Here is a 16,864-nt window from a genome sequence, read left to right as displayed (position 1 = left end):
CTCTGATTGGCCACTGACTTTTACGTCCCTCCCCTCCACTGCAACCTGTCACCACTTCCTGGTGTGACTGCTGGGAGGAACGCGACGCTGTATCAAAGATGGCATATTCTCAGCACACATTTTGGTTCATTTACGGTTAACATTGTGGAAAAATACGCGACTGGTCGTCAGAACAGAAAGCGGAGAGCGAGTGGTAGCGGCCGCGGGCAGTGTTAACTCTCGTCGCGCCACGCACCTCCTGCTCTCTGAGCGCTAACAGCTACAGTGCTAGCTGGTTAGCGCAAGTAGTAAATAGTAGCCACTCGGCTGAGCTTGTTCGTTGTGGGTTGCTAAAATGGCCACCATGGAGAAGCTAATGAAGGCCTTTGAGTCTCTGAAGTCTTTTCAACAGCAGCAGGGACCACCGACTGCAGAGGAGCTCGTTCAGAGACAGTAAGTGTGTTTTTAGAAGCTAATGACTAAAACCACTGCGTTGCCGTTAGCTTAGCTCGCTAGCGATGCCAGTGTGCCACTCGAGATGGTTAAACATTACTGTATATCACCACACAGTCGGATCTTCCGTTTGATTTTATAAGCTAATTCAGGCGCATTTCTTTATCATTTTAGCAGGCCTGTTTAAAAAAAAAAATCATGGTTACAATAAGCACAACCATGTTGTGGCCAACGCTTAAGGCGATTCACTGACGCTCACACCCCTGAAGGGGTCAGAAGGACCAATTTAGAGCCTCTTTGCTTGTGTTTTGAACTGCATTAGTCAGAGATCTTTGGGTTGTTGTGCTTAAACAGTGTGACTGTCTTCTAACTACAGCTGGAAACCCGCGTAGCTTCAGAAAAAGGGTCAGGTTCATTCATTGGAGTGATGTAATGTACCATGCTGATGAATGTCTGAAAGGATTCCGCTCTGTGTCTCTGTGATGGGTCATATTTAATTTGAGTTCTACTTTTGATTAAATGTGGAGACAAATGTCTGTTTTTTTTTTTTTTTTACTGTATGAGAAGGCCACTTTTTTCTTTTGGGTATTTTAGTGAACTTTAAAGACGAGATTTATGTCGAAAAAACCATTTAACCCGAAAGTGGTAATGATACCCAGTTCATATAGGCCTATATAGTTGAGTAAATAAGACAGCTACTTTGTTTTCAAAGCCAAACGTCAGGGGTGCTCTCTCTCCATCAATTTACATTAAACCGACAAATAGTTTCAGTGACTCCTAAACACAAATGTTACTGAATTTAAAATAAATATTTAAATATTGCCATAAAAAGTATAAGAAATTATCTTTTGAACAGTTTTTTGTGGTTAGAATAAATTATATTTAATTGGTGGCTGCACGTTGGCGAAGTTGGTAGCACTGTTGCCTTGCAGCAAGAAGGTCCTGGGTTCGATTCCCAGCCTGGGGTCTTTCTGCATGGAGTTTGCATATTCTCCCTGTGCATGCGTGGGTTCTCACCGGGTACTCCGGCTTCCTCCCACAGTCTAAAGACATGCCTGTTAGGTTAATTGGTAACTAAATTGCCCTTAGGTGTATGAATGAGTGTGTGCATGGTTGTATGTGTGTTGCCCTGCGATGGATTGGTGACCTGTCTAGGGTGTACCCCGCCTCTCGCCCATAGACTGCTGGAGATACGCACCAGCTCCCCCATGACCCACTATGGAATAATCAGAATCAGCTTTATTGCCAAGTTCGTGCATACAAACAAGGAATTTGACTCCGGTACACTTTGCTCTTTTGCATTACAGAATATACAAATTTACAATTTACAATGTACAATATACACATTTATAATAAAAAGGTGCATTTGCAACATCTGTATGCTGTTGTTTTGTACTCTATTTAATGTTCAACAGAGAAACAGCCTGGGGGAAGAAACTGTCTCTGTGGCGGCTGGTTTTAGTGAACAGTGCTCTGTAGCGCCACCTGAAGGTAAAACTCTAAACAGTTTATGTGCAGGGTGTGTGGGGTCTGCAGAGATTTTGGCAGCTCTTTTCTTGACCCTAGACCTGTATAAGTCCTGGATGGAGGGAAGGTCAGCCCTGATTATTCTCTCTGCAGTCCTAATTATTCGTTGCAGTCTGGACCTGTCCTGTTTTGTGGATGAGCCAAACCACACTGAGATGGATGAAGACAGGACAGACTGAATGATGGCAGTGTAGAAGATGACCAGCAGCTTCTGTGGAAGGTTGAACATCTTGAGTTGCCTCAGGAAGTTCAGTCTCTGCTGGGCCTTCTTTCGAACAGTGTCTATGTGTGAAGACCATCTCAGGTCCTCAGAGATGGTGGTTCCTAAGAACCTGAAGTGGTCCACGGCCGATACAGTGTTGTTGAGGATGGTGAGGGGGGTGTATGGGGGTGGTGTTCTCCGAAAGTCCACCACCATTTCCACAGTCTTGAGTGGGTTCAGTTCAAGGTAGTTCTGACCGCACCAGTGTACCAGCTGTTCCACCTGCTGTCTGTATGCAGACTCATCACCGTCCTGGATCAGTCCAATAACAGTGGTGTCGTCTGCAAACTTAAGCGGTAGAAAATGACTGACTGACTGACTTTTATGGTTTTTCCTAAATCTGCCTAAAAGTCGCACTCTTTCTGATTAATAACGTTGTCACAAAATGTTTCTGCCTTGAAACAAAAATGCTTTTAGCCTTTATATTTGCATTGGCTAATTAAGGTTGTTTATCAGATATTAAATCAGTTGATTTTGTTGCTAAATAGGTACTTGAAAACCTTAACTATCAGACTACTTTAATTGATTAAAAATTGTCAAGTATATTTCAAGAGATCTACATTTCAGAGCATTTATTTGGGACATTGTGTACTCTGATGTAGAGTGCAGATGGGATTTACATCTAGTTTTCCGCTGTGAATCTGGATTTCTACACAGAAATAATTGTTTTTCTACAAATGTAAAAGGCTAAATTACAGATACAATTCATTTCCTCTCAGCCATATACTTCTCCCTCTTTCTTTGTTACGCTTTGGTTCCTTTTCTGCCTTCTTTCTTGTTTTTGTTTGTTTAAATTTGGTTTATTTATTTGGCGTCAGTTTTAGTTTTTGTACTTTTCTTCTTTCGTTCTCTGGTTATCTTTGACATTCTCACTTTGTGATGCACTCATAGAAAAAAGGAGCAAGCTGCAACTAAAAAGGACAGAGTGACCCACTGCCTGACGATATGTGAAAACATCGTGGCTCAGTCATTGAGGTAGGCCTTTGTAGGACTAAAATGCATTTTAATTAGTTACACCTCTCATCTCCTCTCCAGTGGGAAATCCTACAAAAACATTTTCAGAGCTCATATTTTCAGTTAAAAGTAATTTCTGTCTAATTTTGCTTGCCAGTATTCACTTAAAATGATTGTATGTGTATAAATATAATTTGCTAAGTCATAGTACTTTGTGTTGACTTTATTTTGGCTTTTCTTTACTCAAAACATTGAGTTAGTAGGGACATTTAGTCATTCAATTCCAGAGATTTTGAGTAGTTTGGTAGTTCAGTTTAAGACCTGCTTTTGACAAGAACCAGAGGCAGAGAAAAGAACTACTGTTAGGAAATGTTTTTTTTTTAATACAACAAATTAGTTCCCTTAAGTGGAGATAGCTTCATTAATATTATAATTTTTTTATCAGGGGTATCTGTCATGTTTCATAAGAGCAAAGTGACTCAAACTGGTATAAGAATAGCAATCAGTTGTAATAAAACGTCTTAAAAAAAACCAAAAAACTCTTAAATTAAATCCAAGGTGAGATTTAAGCATTTTTTTTTTTTTACTTTGTCCTAATTCAATTAAAGAATATAGTTACTGCTGCACAGACCAGTGTATTTCATCAGCACGTGATGTCAGCAAACACTTCAAAGTGTCTTTAGCCCCACTTCTGTACATAAAGAAGACCATTTACTGCCTTTGACTTGCTAAAATATCCTTGGTGTATAGTAGGCTAAATTGTACCAATCATATTAGGTTACTGGTTTAGCGGTACAAGGAATGGAGGTAGCTTCCAGGGATGCATGTCAGTGAAGTTATTCGTAAAAGTCTTCAGTTTCGATGCTTAATAACCACCCGACTGTTTGTTTCGTTGGGCCTGGAAACAGAACAACTCCAGAGTTTCAGAAACTTCTAGGGATCGCCATGGAGATGTTTCTTCTCTGCAGTGATGACAGTGAATCAGATGTGCGTATGGTGGCGGATGAGTGCCTGAACAAAATCATCAAAGTGAGTAAGATTGTGTACATTTTCTCTGGAGTTTTTAAGCTGAGTTTTGTTGTTATGTACATGTTGACTTTTAACTGGTTTCCGCTTGGAGTAAATCAGGCAGCGAACAAATTTACTTTGTTTTGGTGCCAACCCGTTTTATTTAAGGTGAAAGGTCAGAAAGTTGAATGCTGAAATTATAGAGGATATTAGATAAAAAGTGACCCATAAGGCAGACCTATCAAAAAATGTTTAACATCAAAACAAAACACAAAATGTATAAAATGATCTGACTGCGTTTATTTAAAACAGAAAAGCAAGAATTATTCCTACTGCCGCTAAAAAAATATAGGGTTGATTTTTCCGGTTAAAATAATATCTAAATTTATTATTTTGTTATGTTGATACATGCAGAAATCTAGAATTAACGTGCTGAATTTATTATTAGTTTTTTAGGGCTTAATGCACTTTTTCATTGTTTTGCTCTTTATAGAGGAACTCTGGGAGTATAATGAGCTGATACTAGAGGAGTAATTAGTTTGGCTGTCTGCTTGTCTAGCCAGCCTTTAATTGGCTGTTTAACAGACATGCTGATCATAACCAGCTGTAGTTTTAAAACAGTGTTAACTTTAATAAGAATGATGGGTGGTGCTCCTTTGGTTTCCACTCCATTACTTGTCATGGTTGGGACGATAAAGATTTGCACTACAAAATAGATTTCACTCCATACCCCTCAGATCTGCCTCAGCTTAGAAGATGCAGAGTGTGCAGAGGTTGCCAACTCTCTGCAAGATCAATAGCTGCCTTCAGAGCATAGAGGGCTTTTGTGGAATGGGTTTCAATGGTCAGTTACATCCAAGTCTTGCATCACTCAGTGCAATGCAGTGTTGGATGCATTAGTGTCCAGGTGCCTGGAGAACGACACTTCCATGACTGCGATGTGTCAAGTGTAAAGTTTGCTGCAGAGCGGGCTATGGTGTGGGGCTGTTATTCAGGAGTTGGGTATAGCCCCTTAGTTCCAGTGACAGAAACTCTTAATGCCCAATGTTAATGTTTGGGTTGGTAGAACTTGACTGGCCTGCACAGGGTCCTGTCATTCACCTGATAGAATACATCTTGGGATAAATTAAGAGTGGAGACTTTGAGCCAGGCTATCTTGTCCAACATCAGTGTCTGACCTAACAAATGCACATCTGGAAAAAGGGTCAAGAATTCTCATAAACATTCTGCTAAACCTTGTGGAGAGCCTTCTCAGAAGAGTTGAAGCTGTTACAGCTGCAAAGTGTGGACTGACATAGAGCCTGAGAAAAATCTGGAGACACTCTGGAGATCCTGGCACTTTTCTTGGCATCTTATTAAAAAGGACTTTAAACAATATGAACAATATGACTTGATACCAGTGAACAGCCAAGCCTGAATGAAGGTAAAGAGCATCCAGATTTGTGGTATTTTGGGTTTAACTTTAGCCTTTACTCTAGAACTTGCATTCACGGTAAGTTCCATTTGTTTAAAAAATATAATTGTATTGGGCAGAATATCTTTTATTATTGCTGGTATATTACTTCTGCTACTCAGTAGACTCCTGACTTTTCTTCACAGGCGCTGATGGACTCGAACTTGCCTAGACTCCAGCTGGAGCTGTACAAAGAAATCAAAAAGGTAATAATTAAGGCTCAGGTCTGGTTTTTTTTTTTTTTGAATTAATTTTAGTGACTACAGAGAAGTTTAAAAGTTCAGTTCTTAGTTTAAAGTTTTCATACCTCAACAGAACGGTGCCTCGCGGAGCCTGAGGGCGGCTTTGTGGAGGTTTGCCGAGCTCGCCCACCTCATCCGACCGCAGAAATGCAGGTAGACACGTAAAGCCTCAAAATGGTTTCTTCCTTCATTTTAATATTTATTTTGACACTCATACTGCTTTATGGCTGTACAATATTAGGAAAACATGTTTTTCTCACTCTTGTTTTTGTTTTCGATCGTTACAATTTACCCTCCACTTATTGTGAGTCAATGAGTGCTGTTGAATGAAATCTGTCTCAAATTTGAGCGTCAAGAGGAGAGAAAGTTTATCCATTTGGTCAGATATATTATTTGCATTCAAAACTTTAAAGCAGGTCCCTTTTGAAGTACAGTAACATACCATATTTTTGTATCCAAGCGATTGCAGTATTGGACACATTACTATTGTAATTCAAGAATTATGCAGCTCTAATACCAATAATGCTGCATTAAAGGTAGGAACAAACAAAAAGCAAAAAAAAAAATCATGCATGCACTTTATTGAGAGTAACCCTGAAGTGATCCTATTATCAACAAACATTAAACCTGAGTCTGTTCTGCTTTTTTTCTTTTTATTTCAACATGCAATGGAAAAACTCTTGTAATATTTATTTGTACATTAAATAACAGTTCGGATGATTTGCGGGATTATTGTGATTAGACTGTCACTACTGAATTTTAGCATGGTAGAAGACCACTTTTTATACAACAGCATACGCAAAGGTTCACATCCTTCGGTCATTATCAATAAAAACGCTATATTCAGTTATTCTCAGCATGTTAGGGTTAAAAGGATGGATAAAAAGCATCACATTGTGAATCTGGTTAAACAGCTGTTGTTAATTTTGTCATATTTGTCCCATTTGCTTCTTTGTCTCTCCCCTGTGGTTCAGACCGTATCTGGTCAACCTGCTGCCATGCCTCACTCGGATCACCAAGCGTCAGGAGGAAACCGTGCAAGAAACGCTGGCTGCAGCAATACCTAAAATCATGTCAGCCTTGGGAAACTTTGCAAATGATGGCGAGATCAAGGTATCTGACTCAGATGAGATTATTTCTTATTCAGCCGTCAATCACTGCATGCTCCTTGCTTATCTACACACCCTTGAAACGTGTTTGTATGTAGTTTTGCAACCCTGTTTTTTTCCTAGGTGCTGCTGAAATCATTTGTTGCCAACCTGAAGTCCAGTTCCCCCACCATCAGACGGACAGCGGCCAGCTCTGCCGTCAGCGTGTGCCAACACTCCAGACGCGCAAGTTACTTCTATACATGGCTCCTCAATGTGCTGCTTGGTATGTTACAAAGATTTGGACTTAATTGAAGCTTTAATTGTCACATGGATCAATTACTTTGACGAAATGGTTGATTTACACACATAATCTGCCTCTTCTTCTGCTCTTTCAGGCCTGTTGCTTCCAGTAGATGACGAACACCCTAGCCATCTTATTCTGGGGGTCCTGTTAACTCTTCGCTACCTGATGCCTCTGCTGCAGCACCAAGTCAACACCAGCAGCCTCAAAGGGAGCTTCGGAGTGATGAGGAAGGAGGCTGAAGTACAGCCGACACCTGAACAGCTCCTACAGGTGAGATCAGCTGTGTTTGTATCAGAAGATTGTTTGTGCTTTTCATTAATAAATCCTGTGTGGTTTTTAAGGCATATGAGCTGACGCTACACTACACGCAGCACTGGGATCACAACGTGGTCACAGCTGCCCTGGAGCTCCTGCAGCAGATGTTCAGGACTCCCCCACTGGAACTTCTGCACATGCTCATCACAGCCGGCAGCATTCCTCACGCCACAGTGTTTCGTCAGGACACAGAGAGCCGCGCACGCTCGGGCAGCATCCTGGAGCTCATAGGTAATCCCATCAATCAATTGGGACAGATGGTTTATCCCTCTAATGCTTAGAGATACGGATCTTAAAATATTTAGTTAGTCATCTACCACTAAGCATACCAATGTGTCTCTCGGGTGGCCTTAATTCATTCACGCATACTGATATAGTGGGTCTGTTCTCTATTCTAACTTCTGCTTTGGTCTAACTTTGTGCCACTGTTTTTGCTCCCTAACTTACCCCTTTTTGTCTGTGTTTAAGTATCTTTCCTTCGTGCAAGACTCCATCAGCTTTTGCTGCTTTTTTCTCTTACATCTTGTTTCTGTTTCCTGTTTTCCTGCCTTATGCAGCGGGGGGAGGGTCTTGCTCCAGTCCACTTCTCCTCAGGAAACAGAGAGGTGACTTGTCTATTCATGTTGTGCTCACCTCGACCAACACTCTGTAGTTTAACGGACGTACTGTGCAACTACACGTTCAATTAAGTCTCTTAAGGCCGTAGAGTTACATCAGTTTTTTGATTCTTTAAAAAAAAAAAAAGAGGCAGGATCTTCCTGCACTTATTTTAATCTCTTTAGCTGAGAATGAATCTAAACGTTCCAGGTAAGATTCTTTCTGGAGAAGAGGATGGCTTGGAGGACGACCCTGAGAAAGCAGAGGTCACCGCTGGAGCCTTCACAGGTGAGATGTACCCACCATCTGTAATAAATTAAATGTCATGTTAATATGAAATTATTTTTTGAAAGAAAGAAGGCTGCGCTCTAGGAAAAGAAATACTGTACCTTGCAATGGTTCCCACTATATTTCACCACAACCACAAACTTTGATGCGTTTTATTGGAAGTTTATGTGACGACCAGCTTTCAGAGTAATTACAGTGCTGTGTTTTGTGGGGATGTCTACACCACCTTTGGCCACGTAGAGACTGAGGATTTACCGGCCTATGACAGCGTTCTGGGTGAATGTATTGTATCATTGTTCTGCTGCAAGGTTCTGCAGCCTATAACAGCTTTTCTTCCAGGGTTGCCCTGCATTTACCTCCGTCCATCCTCCCATCAGCTTATAACAGCTTCCCTGTCCCTGTTGAAGCAAAACATCCCCACATCATGATACTGCCACCACCAGGTTTCACAGTCTAGATGGTTTGTCTAGAGGAATGTGTATTGTTAGTTTGGGTGGGATGCAAAAGACACTCCAACCTTTTTGTATTTTTAGCTGTAAAACATTTGAAAACCATGCAATTTACAATTATTTACTACTGTGTTGTTCTGTGGCACTAAACCCTTTAAAATAAATGTAACGGTTATTGTGGTTGTTATGAGAAAATTTGGACCTTTTAATTCTGACTTGTATCATTTATTTCAGCCCCAGTTAGCTCTGACCAAATGTTCTTATTTTTAACTGTTCTCGTGGACATTCAAACTGCAATAATGCAACATTTGGAATATTTTTGAATTTAATTTCATAGTAAAACATAATTGCTCAGGCACTTTTGAATTGTGGTTCAGCTTATCATCTAACATCACCATGAGAGGATGGTGATGGTGAAGGTGGAATGAGGATCAGGTCTTCCTTGAAGCGAAGGATACGTTAACGCATCGCATATAAACTCTTTAAGAAACTTGAGACTGTATAGAGGAGATATTATTACCTGCTCCATTAAAATGCCTTTTTTTTGCCCGAACGTCTGTTAACTTTCTTTTCTAATGTGTTGTGTGGTTGGATAATTTTTATAGCTTTTGTTTTTGAAGTTGATTTTCCTCATTTCCTGTTTTGGCAGATGGATCCTCTGCTGCCCAGGTGGACATCATCACAGAGCAGCCACGCTCTTCCCAACACACGCTACAGCCCGGCGACTCTGTGGACCTCAGCGCCTCCTCGGACCAGGGCGGCGGAGGTGGGACATCCACATCAGGCACCCCTGAATCGCCCAACGAAAACGAGGAGGAAATGCTGAGTCGAAGCTCAAGCGGCACCAACGTTACCCCGGAAACAGCCGACTACACCACACCGGAAAACGCCATTCCTGACGGCGGCGGTCCGCTTGGCGAAGGCGGGACAGCGGTAGGGACTAATGATCGATCACTTCCACCGAGTGATTCCTCTCAGACGACCACAGAAGGCCCGGACTCGGCCGTGACCCCTTCGGATGTAGCAGAACTGGTAAGTATGATTCTGTTTAAAACGTTTTTCTTTATGAGCAGTAGGTTTCTGTTTAATGGAAACACAGAAGAAAATGTCTTGTAGCCTAGCGTACAGCGTCTCTGAAAATGTGAATATGACTTTAGACAGGGAGCCTACATAGCACTAAACAGTCTGGAGAAGTAGTAAAACCCCCCTTTAGTATTGAGGAATATTTAAGTTTCCTGACATTTTGGTTTAATTAATAAAGATGTGAAAGATTAAAATCTGAAAAAAGGATTTCTATTCAGGTGATCATGTTCACCTTTGGTTTGCCACATCCAACCTTTTTGTCTTTGCTTATTGTGTCCAATATTCATTTGATACATTTTTTTTATTGCGTATGTGGCCTGTCATGTCCTACACATTATGGGAAGCCTGCTGACTTGACTGTTCTTGAGCACACTCTCTCTGACATCCTCTGCTAGGAGAGTTGGCTATAAAGGACATAACTAAACAATCTGACTTTTTACAGAGTGCTGTATGCAACCACAGTAATGGAAAGTTTACTGGAAGGAAAATAGTGCACAAGCAAGCTGTTAATTTGAAAATGCTAATGAATGCAACACTGATCCTCTTTGGTGGTTGAAACATACCCTCTTTCCTTTCACTGCTCTCTGCTTGTGTCTGCAGCAAAGCGTCTGCATGTGATGTACAATGGAAAAAACTCCATCCATCCATCCTTCCTTCCTTCCTTCCTTCCTTCCTTCCTTCCTTCCACCCATCCTTCCTTCCGTCCTTCCACCCATCCTTCCACCACCCTTCCTTCCTTCCTTCCTTCCTTCCACCCATCCATCCATCCTTCCTTCCTTCCTTCCTTCCACCCATCCATCCATCCTTCCTTCCTTCCTTCCTTCCTTGCTTCCTTCCACCCATCCATCCATCCTTCCACCCATCCATCCATCCATCCTTCCTTCCTTCCTTCCTTCCTTCCACCCATCCATCCACCCATCCTTCCTTCCTTCCTTGCTTCCTTCCATCCATCCACCGCCCTTCCTTCCTTCCTTCCTTCTTTCCTTCCTTCCTTCCTTCCACCCATCCATCCATCCATCCATCCTTCCTTCCACCCATCCTTCCACCACCCTTCCTTCCTTGCTTCCTTCCACCCATCCATCCACCCATCCTTCCTTCCTTCCATCCATCCGTCCATCCACCACCCTTCCTTCCTTCCTTCCTTCCTTCCTTCCACCCATCCATCCATCCATCCTTCCTTCCATCCATCCATCCATCCATCCATCCATCCATCCATCCATCCATCCATCCATCCTTCCTTCCTTCCTTCCTTCCACCACCCTTCCTTCCTTCCTTCCATCCTTCCTTCCACCCATCCATCCTTCCTTCCACCCTTCCTTCCTTCCTTCCGCCCATCCTTCCTTCCTTCCTTCCTTTTTTCCTTATTTGCTGTTCCCATCCTTCCACCCATCCTTCCTTCCTTCCACCCATCCTTCCTTCCATCCTTCCACCCTTCCTTCCTTCCTTCCTTCCATCCTTCCTTCCACCCATCCTTCCTTCCTTCCTTTTTTCCTTATTTGCTGTTCCCATCCTTCCGCCCATCCTTCCTTCCTTCCTTTTTTCCCTATTTGCTGTTCCCATCCTTCCGTCCTTCATTCCTTGGCTCCATCCGTCCTTCATTCCTTGGCTCCATCCGTCCTTCATTCCTTGGCTCCATCCGTCCTTCATTCCTTGGCTCCATCCGTCCTTCATTCCTTGGCTCCATCCGTCCTTCATTCCTTGGCTCCATCCGTCCTTCATTCCTTGGCTCCATCCGTCCTTCATTCCTTGGCTCCATCCGTCCTTCATTCCTTGGCTCCATCCGTCCTTCATTCCTTGGCTCCACCTAAACTCACTCACTAGTAGAATTACTGTGAATGACTTGAATTAGCCATTCAGTAAATTGTTCAACATGTGTATATCAGATTCATTTGTGAAGTTCTTCTTGTAAGATAATGAAGTGATGCCCTTTAGAACCGGAACCAGTTGGTGGAAAGGGTTCTCTCATTTTCAAGCTTTCTTCCCACAAAAAAAAAACCCAAAACCAACACTTGTCCTTTCTAACCTTTATGGTTTTGCCCTCCCTCTCTTTATCCTTGTCCTCACCTCCCTGCAGTCGCGCCCCTCCTTGAAGCAGGTGATCCGGCCACCTTTGATCTCGCCAACTCTCACCGAGGGTCCCGACGCCACAGCCAGCGACTTCTCTGTCTACACTACTTCTTTTTCGTCATCATCCTCTCTATCTGTCTCCTCCTCTTCTTCCTTCTATGCCACCTCCTCCACCTCTAGCACTAGTGACAAGGTCAGACGATTTGACAGAAAAGAAAGGGAGATGCCTGCTTGTTTGGCTTCCCTCATTCGTTCTTCTTTCGTTGGCTTGTCTATTTCAGCTCCTGCACTCAGTTTCCCGGGTTGTGATGGCGTCTTTTCCTCTTATTGTCATGGATGATAGATTATGCCTCCTTTTCTTTCCCCTCATTTTGAGTGAGTCTCTCTCAAATGGCGCAGGTGCTTTTGAAAGACAGAAACAGCAATTATCCCCCAAGATGTGACTGGCTTTTAAGGAGGTATAAAACATCAGGCATGAAGTGTTGCTTTTCCTTATTTGCTGTTCCTCAAATTAGGTTCTCCCTTTAATTTGAAGATGCTGCAAACCGCTTTTGTTCCAGCGAGAGCCAAGTCAGCAAAATAAAGGCAACATGTATTTACTTAAATCTAAAGGCCAGAGAGTTGTTTTTTTAATGAAACTTACCTTAAAAATATTCTAATGGGAACTCTTTTCTGTTAGAATAAAAGCAAAAGCTTGCTCTTTTGTAAAACCACCAGCAATTGTGTTTTCAAGCATGGTTCAGTAAACCTTTAACACCAAAATGTCTGTTTTATGTAAAGTTCGGATTCTTTCTTTCTTCCTTGTCCTAATTTCAGTTTATCGGATTCAGTTATTTGAATTTCTCCATGTTTTGTTGCATGCTGGTGCTTTTCAGCCTGGGAGAAACATTGACATTCATTGAAGTTTTGTTTGAAACCTGAAGTTTGGTTTTGTGTGTGAAAACAAGGTTCTCGATGGCAGCGAAAGCCAGTACTCCGGCATGCAGATAGGAACACTACAGGATGAAGAAGATGAAGGAGCAGCAGCAGCATCTTCCTCCCAAGAAGAACCTTCAGAGCCACTCTTGCAGTCAGCCCTCGGTATGTTTCTTTATGCAGCTATACATGGAGCTCCTCAGACATCTTTAATATCTTGATACAAATGTTTTTGCGTACAGCCCTAAGTAAGCCTCATCTGTTTGAGGGCCGAGGTCACAATCGACAGGGTTCAGACAGCAGTGTGGACCGCTTCATACCAAAGGAAGAACCTGCAGAGCCAGAACCGGATAATAAAGTAAACGCATCAACAGAAAATAAATTTATGTCTGTGGCCACTGATCAAAGAAGTAAAATAATGATTTGTTATCGATTGTGTTGTCTTTAAATGTCCTACAGCCGTCACGCATAAAGGGTCCGATTGGACACTATACAGACCAGGGGGCGGAGCCACTTGTGCACTGTGTGCGGCTTCTTGCTGCCTCCTTTCTCCTCACAGGGCACAAAAATGGTGAGTAGCTGCTGCAAGCTCTAGCTCGAAATGGACCATGGATATATTTGCAAAGTTTAGTTGGATAAAACCAAAGTACAACGAAAGTTGGCAAGATGGCACTGCTCTAACAAAATAATTCATTCTGTCTTATTTTTTAAATCGTTTTACTTTTCTTCTTCAGGGTTGATCCCTGACAAAGAGGTGCGAGTGAGCGTGAAGGCTTTGGCGGTCAGCTGCGTCGGGGCGGCAGCAGCGCTGCACCCAGAAGCATTCTTTAATTCTCTCTACCTGGAGCCACTGGATGGCGTCCCAGTTGCAGGTATGACGGTTAATTCAGTTCTCAAGACTGTTCTACTTATGTTTGGCCAGTTAAAGAAAACTGGCTCTCACTCTAAGTAGATGAAGGGTGAGTAAATGTGAGGTTAGTTTAAAGCAGGTGGGAAGGTTTAGGTAAGGTTAGAGGTGTTTCAGACTTTGCCAGTAAAGGTTTAAGTAGCGGAACCAACAATAATAAAAAAAAAAGAAGAAAATCTCTGTCCAATCTTTTATATGCGTAAAGGCTGCATTTACTGTGAGCAGCACAGACATTTGAGATTTCATAGTCAAGAACCAGTTTCCTACATTTTCCCCACTTTCCTGCATGGCGTCATCAGACAAGGAGGAAGAGCTCATTTGTCTTGTAGCTTTGGAAAAACAAAAGAAAAGAAGGTGGTGTATAAAACCATTAAAGCACACTACGGATGAAGAAGGGGAATTCACCGGTCAGTGTGACGCATAGAGTGGCAGTGACACTGCCAATACTCATGACTTGTTGCTCAGAGCAGCCTGTCGCATATAAAACATTCCGATGTGAAGAGCAGTTTATTGTGTGACACTGAGTACAGAAACGCAGTCCTAAAAATTGACTTTTGTCCGGCGTACGCCTGCTTTTAGTTTGGCTGGAGTTCGCGTGGACATCCACAGAGTCAAGTACGCCAGACTATGCGGGAGCCTCAAGCCGACTTGCTTCTTGTACAGCTTCTTTAATGATGCATTTAAAGGCTTGTTAAGCTCTTTAAGACAAACTGATCAGATGAGTGTTTGTGTAGATGAGAGCATTTGTCCCTCGCACACATACACTACAGTAATGATGAGCAGATAACATGCTTAGTGTTTTTCTCCCCCATGCACACAAATGTACTCCGGCAAGCACACAGGGTCCCTACAGGACTAAAACGTACGGGTTTCCTTATAGCTTTCAGGGTAAGTTTGGGAAAAGTTCAGCCAAATGTGGAATAACATTGTTTTTCAGACTCTTCTCCATATTCCATTTTCAGAATATACAAATCTTACCTTCTTTTAATATACATTGTGAAAAACATTGGAGTAATTTTCTAACCATAATTGATGTATGGAAATCGAGAATGGCTGAACGTTGTTTTTGTAGGGTTATCAGTGGACTCTTTCTAAGTAACACTTCTTTGTTGTAAATAAAGTGAAAACACTGGTGGTTCTTGTGTTGAAGCCTTTCGTATCACTTGGCATCTCTCTCACGGTATAATCTACAATGGGAATGCATTCGTCTATCAGGGATGTTTTTCAGCCATGATTTTGAGGCTGAAGTTCTGACCTTTTATCTCAAGAGTTAGAGCTATGATGTCTTAAGAAGCTGAGCTGTTTAAACACGTATCACAGCAAAGCAAGTTTAGGAATGGAGCGGCTAAACTGTTTGCAACAAAGATCAACTCAAGATCTTATTTCAAGAAAATCATGTGATGAGATCTAGAATGAGTGTGACATCTCTGAGATCAGGGCCCAGTCGAAACGGGGAGAGAACGTTTTAAATGTCTGTCAAGACGGTGAGTTTACTCGTCTTTAGATACTTTTATAGGAATTAGCATGAAATTTGGTCATTTGAAGCTACTGACTGAAAAGTTACAAGACTTTGCGATAAATTGTTTTTGATGCGACTTGTTTTATTTTCTGGTTGCACTTTTAAAATAGTACTCTAGAAGAACAACTAGGAAGAGGCAGTGTAGTTTTTAATCCATAAAGTCCTGCAATTTGTATGGAAATTCAGTGTTTAGGACAGTTTGAAAATAAATCTCATCAGTTATTTTAAATGATTTATCGCTTATAATTGTCCTTTAACTTTGTATCAAAACAGGAACAATTTTAGAAACTAGATTTTTACTTTGAAACCGCATTGTGATAATTATTGTTCAGTGCAGAAAACAAAGGGCCAATTTTTTTGTCCGTATCACCCAGCTCTAGTTTGACTGCAGTTCTCTCTGTTCCATTGCAGAGCAGCAATATATCAGTGATGTTCTGGGCCTTGTTGAACACGGGGACCCCCAGATCAGAGGTGCCACAGCCATTCTCTGCGGCGCCATCATCCAAGCTGCGCTCACCAAAACACGCTACAACATTCACACCTGGCTGGCCGGTGTGCAGAGTGCAACAGGTTGGTGTTCTTTGTGCTGGACTTATTGCTGACGTGATCCAAGGCTGAATGTTATTCCTAGACTCTCTGCTCTTCAGGTAATCCTCTGTCCCTGGTGGATTTGGTGCCTTTGCTCCAGAAAACATTAAAAGGCGATTCCTCTGTCACCTGCAAGATGGCATGTGCTGCAGTCAGGGTAGGATGGGCCTGTAGGGGTGTTGGTGCTCTGTGATTTGTGACCGATGTGTTTTACTGAGTCCCATCTGTGTTTGTGGCGTGTTTCAGCACTGCATCGTGACATTGTGCAGCAGTACTCTGAGTGAGCTCGGCCTGCAGCTGGTGATAGACCTCTTTGCTCTGCGGGATTCTTCCTACTGGCTTGTTCGCACTGAACTCTTGGAAACGCTGTCAGAGTTAGACTTCAGGTAGGATTTACTTCTTTGTGCCACTAATAAAAAAAAACAAAAAACAACCAACTTTTGACTGTTGCATCTTTTCTTGTATTAGACTAATCAATTTCTTGGAGAGGAAAACAGAAACTTTACACAGAGGAGATCATCACTACACTGGGGTAAGGGGTCACGTCTTACTTTCTTATTCTCTTTGAAAGTAAAAGTGGGAATATTGATATATTTTATTCCTACAAACAAGTTCCAGTCCTAAATTTGTTGGAATTTCTTTAGCGACTGCGGATCCAGGACAGGGTCCTGAATGACGTGGTCATACATCTGTTGGGAGACGATGATCCAAGAGTGCGACACATGGCAGCCTCTGCTGTTAGCAGGTATACCGGCTCGTTTTATTTCCGATTCCCACACAATTTATATTTGGACTACAAGACCACTGTATAGATCATCACAGCAGTGGCTTATCAATTAATCCAAGATATTAAACAGAATTTC

General features: G+C 42.1%; 1 protein-coding gene across 6 annotated transcripts in view; it reads left to right on the top strand.

Annotated features, from left to right (window-relative positions):
- Positions 1-64: 64 nt before the first annotated feature.
- htt (huntingtin) overlaps positions 65-16,864 on the top strand; it is a 54,615-nt gene continuing 37,815 nt past the window's right edge. For 4 of the 6 annotated variants that reach the window (XM_047365181.1, XM_047365178.1, XM_047365180.1 and 1 more), the window contains exons 1-21: positions 65-432; positions 3,113-3,196; positions 4,084-4,204; positions 5,783-5,842; positions 5,952-6,031; positions 6,853-6,991; positions 7,111-7,252; positions 7,365-7,543; positions 7,615-7,819; positions 8,146-8,193; positions 8,396-8,473; positions 9,572-9,954; positions 13,020-13,152; positions 13,230-13,345; positions 13,447-13,558; positions 13,722-13,859; positions 15,825-15,983; positions 16,061-16,158; positions 16,248-16,387; positions 16,470-16,533; positions 16,646-16,746. In XM_047365181.1, the coding sequence (XP_047221137.1) occupies positions 335-432; positions 3,113-3,196; positions 4,084-4,204; positions 5,783-5,842; positions 5,952-6,031; positions 6,853-6,991; positions 7,111-7,252; positions 7,365-7,543; positions 7,615-7,819; positions 8,146-8,193; positions 8,396-8,473; positions 9,572-9,954; positions 13,020-13,152; positions 13,230-13,345; positions 13,447-13,558; positions 13,722-13,859; positions 15,825-15,983; positions 16,061-16,158; positions 16,248-16,387; positions 16,470-16,533; positions 16,646-16,746 (2,678 nt within the window). In that variant the 5' untranslated portion in view covers positions 65-334. The remainder of the gene's footprint in view (positions 433-3,112; positions 3,197-4,083; positions 4,205-5,782; positions 5,843-5,951; positions 6,032-6,852; positions 6,992-7,110; positions 7,253-7,364; positions 7,544-7,614; positions 7,820-8,145; positions 8,194-8,395; positions 8,474-9,571; positions 9,955-13,019; positions 13,153-13,229; positions 13,346-13,446; positions 13,559-13,721; positions 13,860-15,824; positions 15,984-16,060; positions 16,159-16,247; positions 16,388-16,469; positions 16,534-16,645; positions 16,747-16,864) is intronic. The other 2 variants (XM_047365182.1, XM_047365179.1) reach the window with 1 other exon arrangement.

The sequence above is a fragment of the Girardinichthys multiradiatus genome, chromosome 5, assembly GCF_021462225.1.
Source record: "Girardinichthys multiradiatus isolate DD_20200921_A chromosome 5, DD_fGirMul_XY1, whole genome shotgun sequence".
Classification (NCBI taxonomy): Eukaryota; Metazoa; Chordata; class Actinopteri; order Cyprinodontiformes; family Goodeidae; genus Girardinichthys; species Girardinichthys multiradiatus.
The sequence above is the reverse complement of the archived record's forward strand: the minus strand, read 5'-3'. Positions and strand labels throughout refer to the sequence as shown.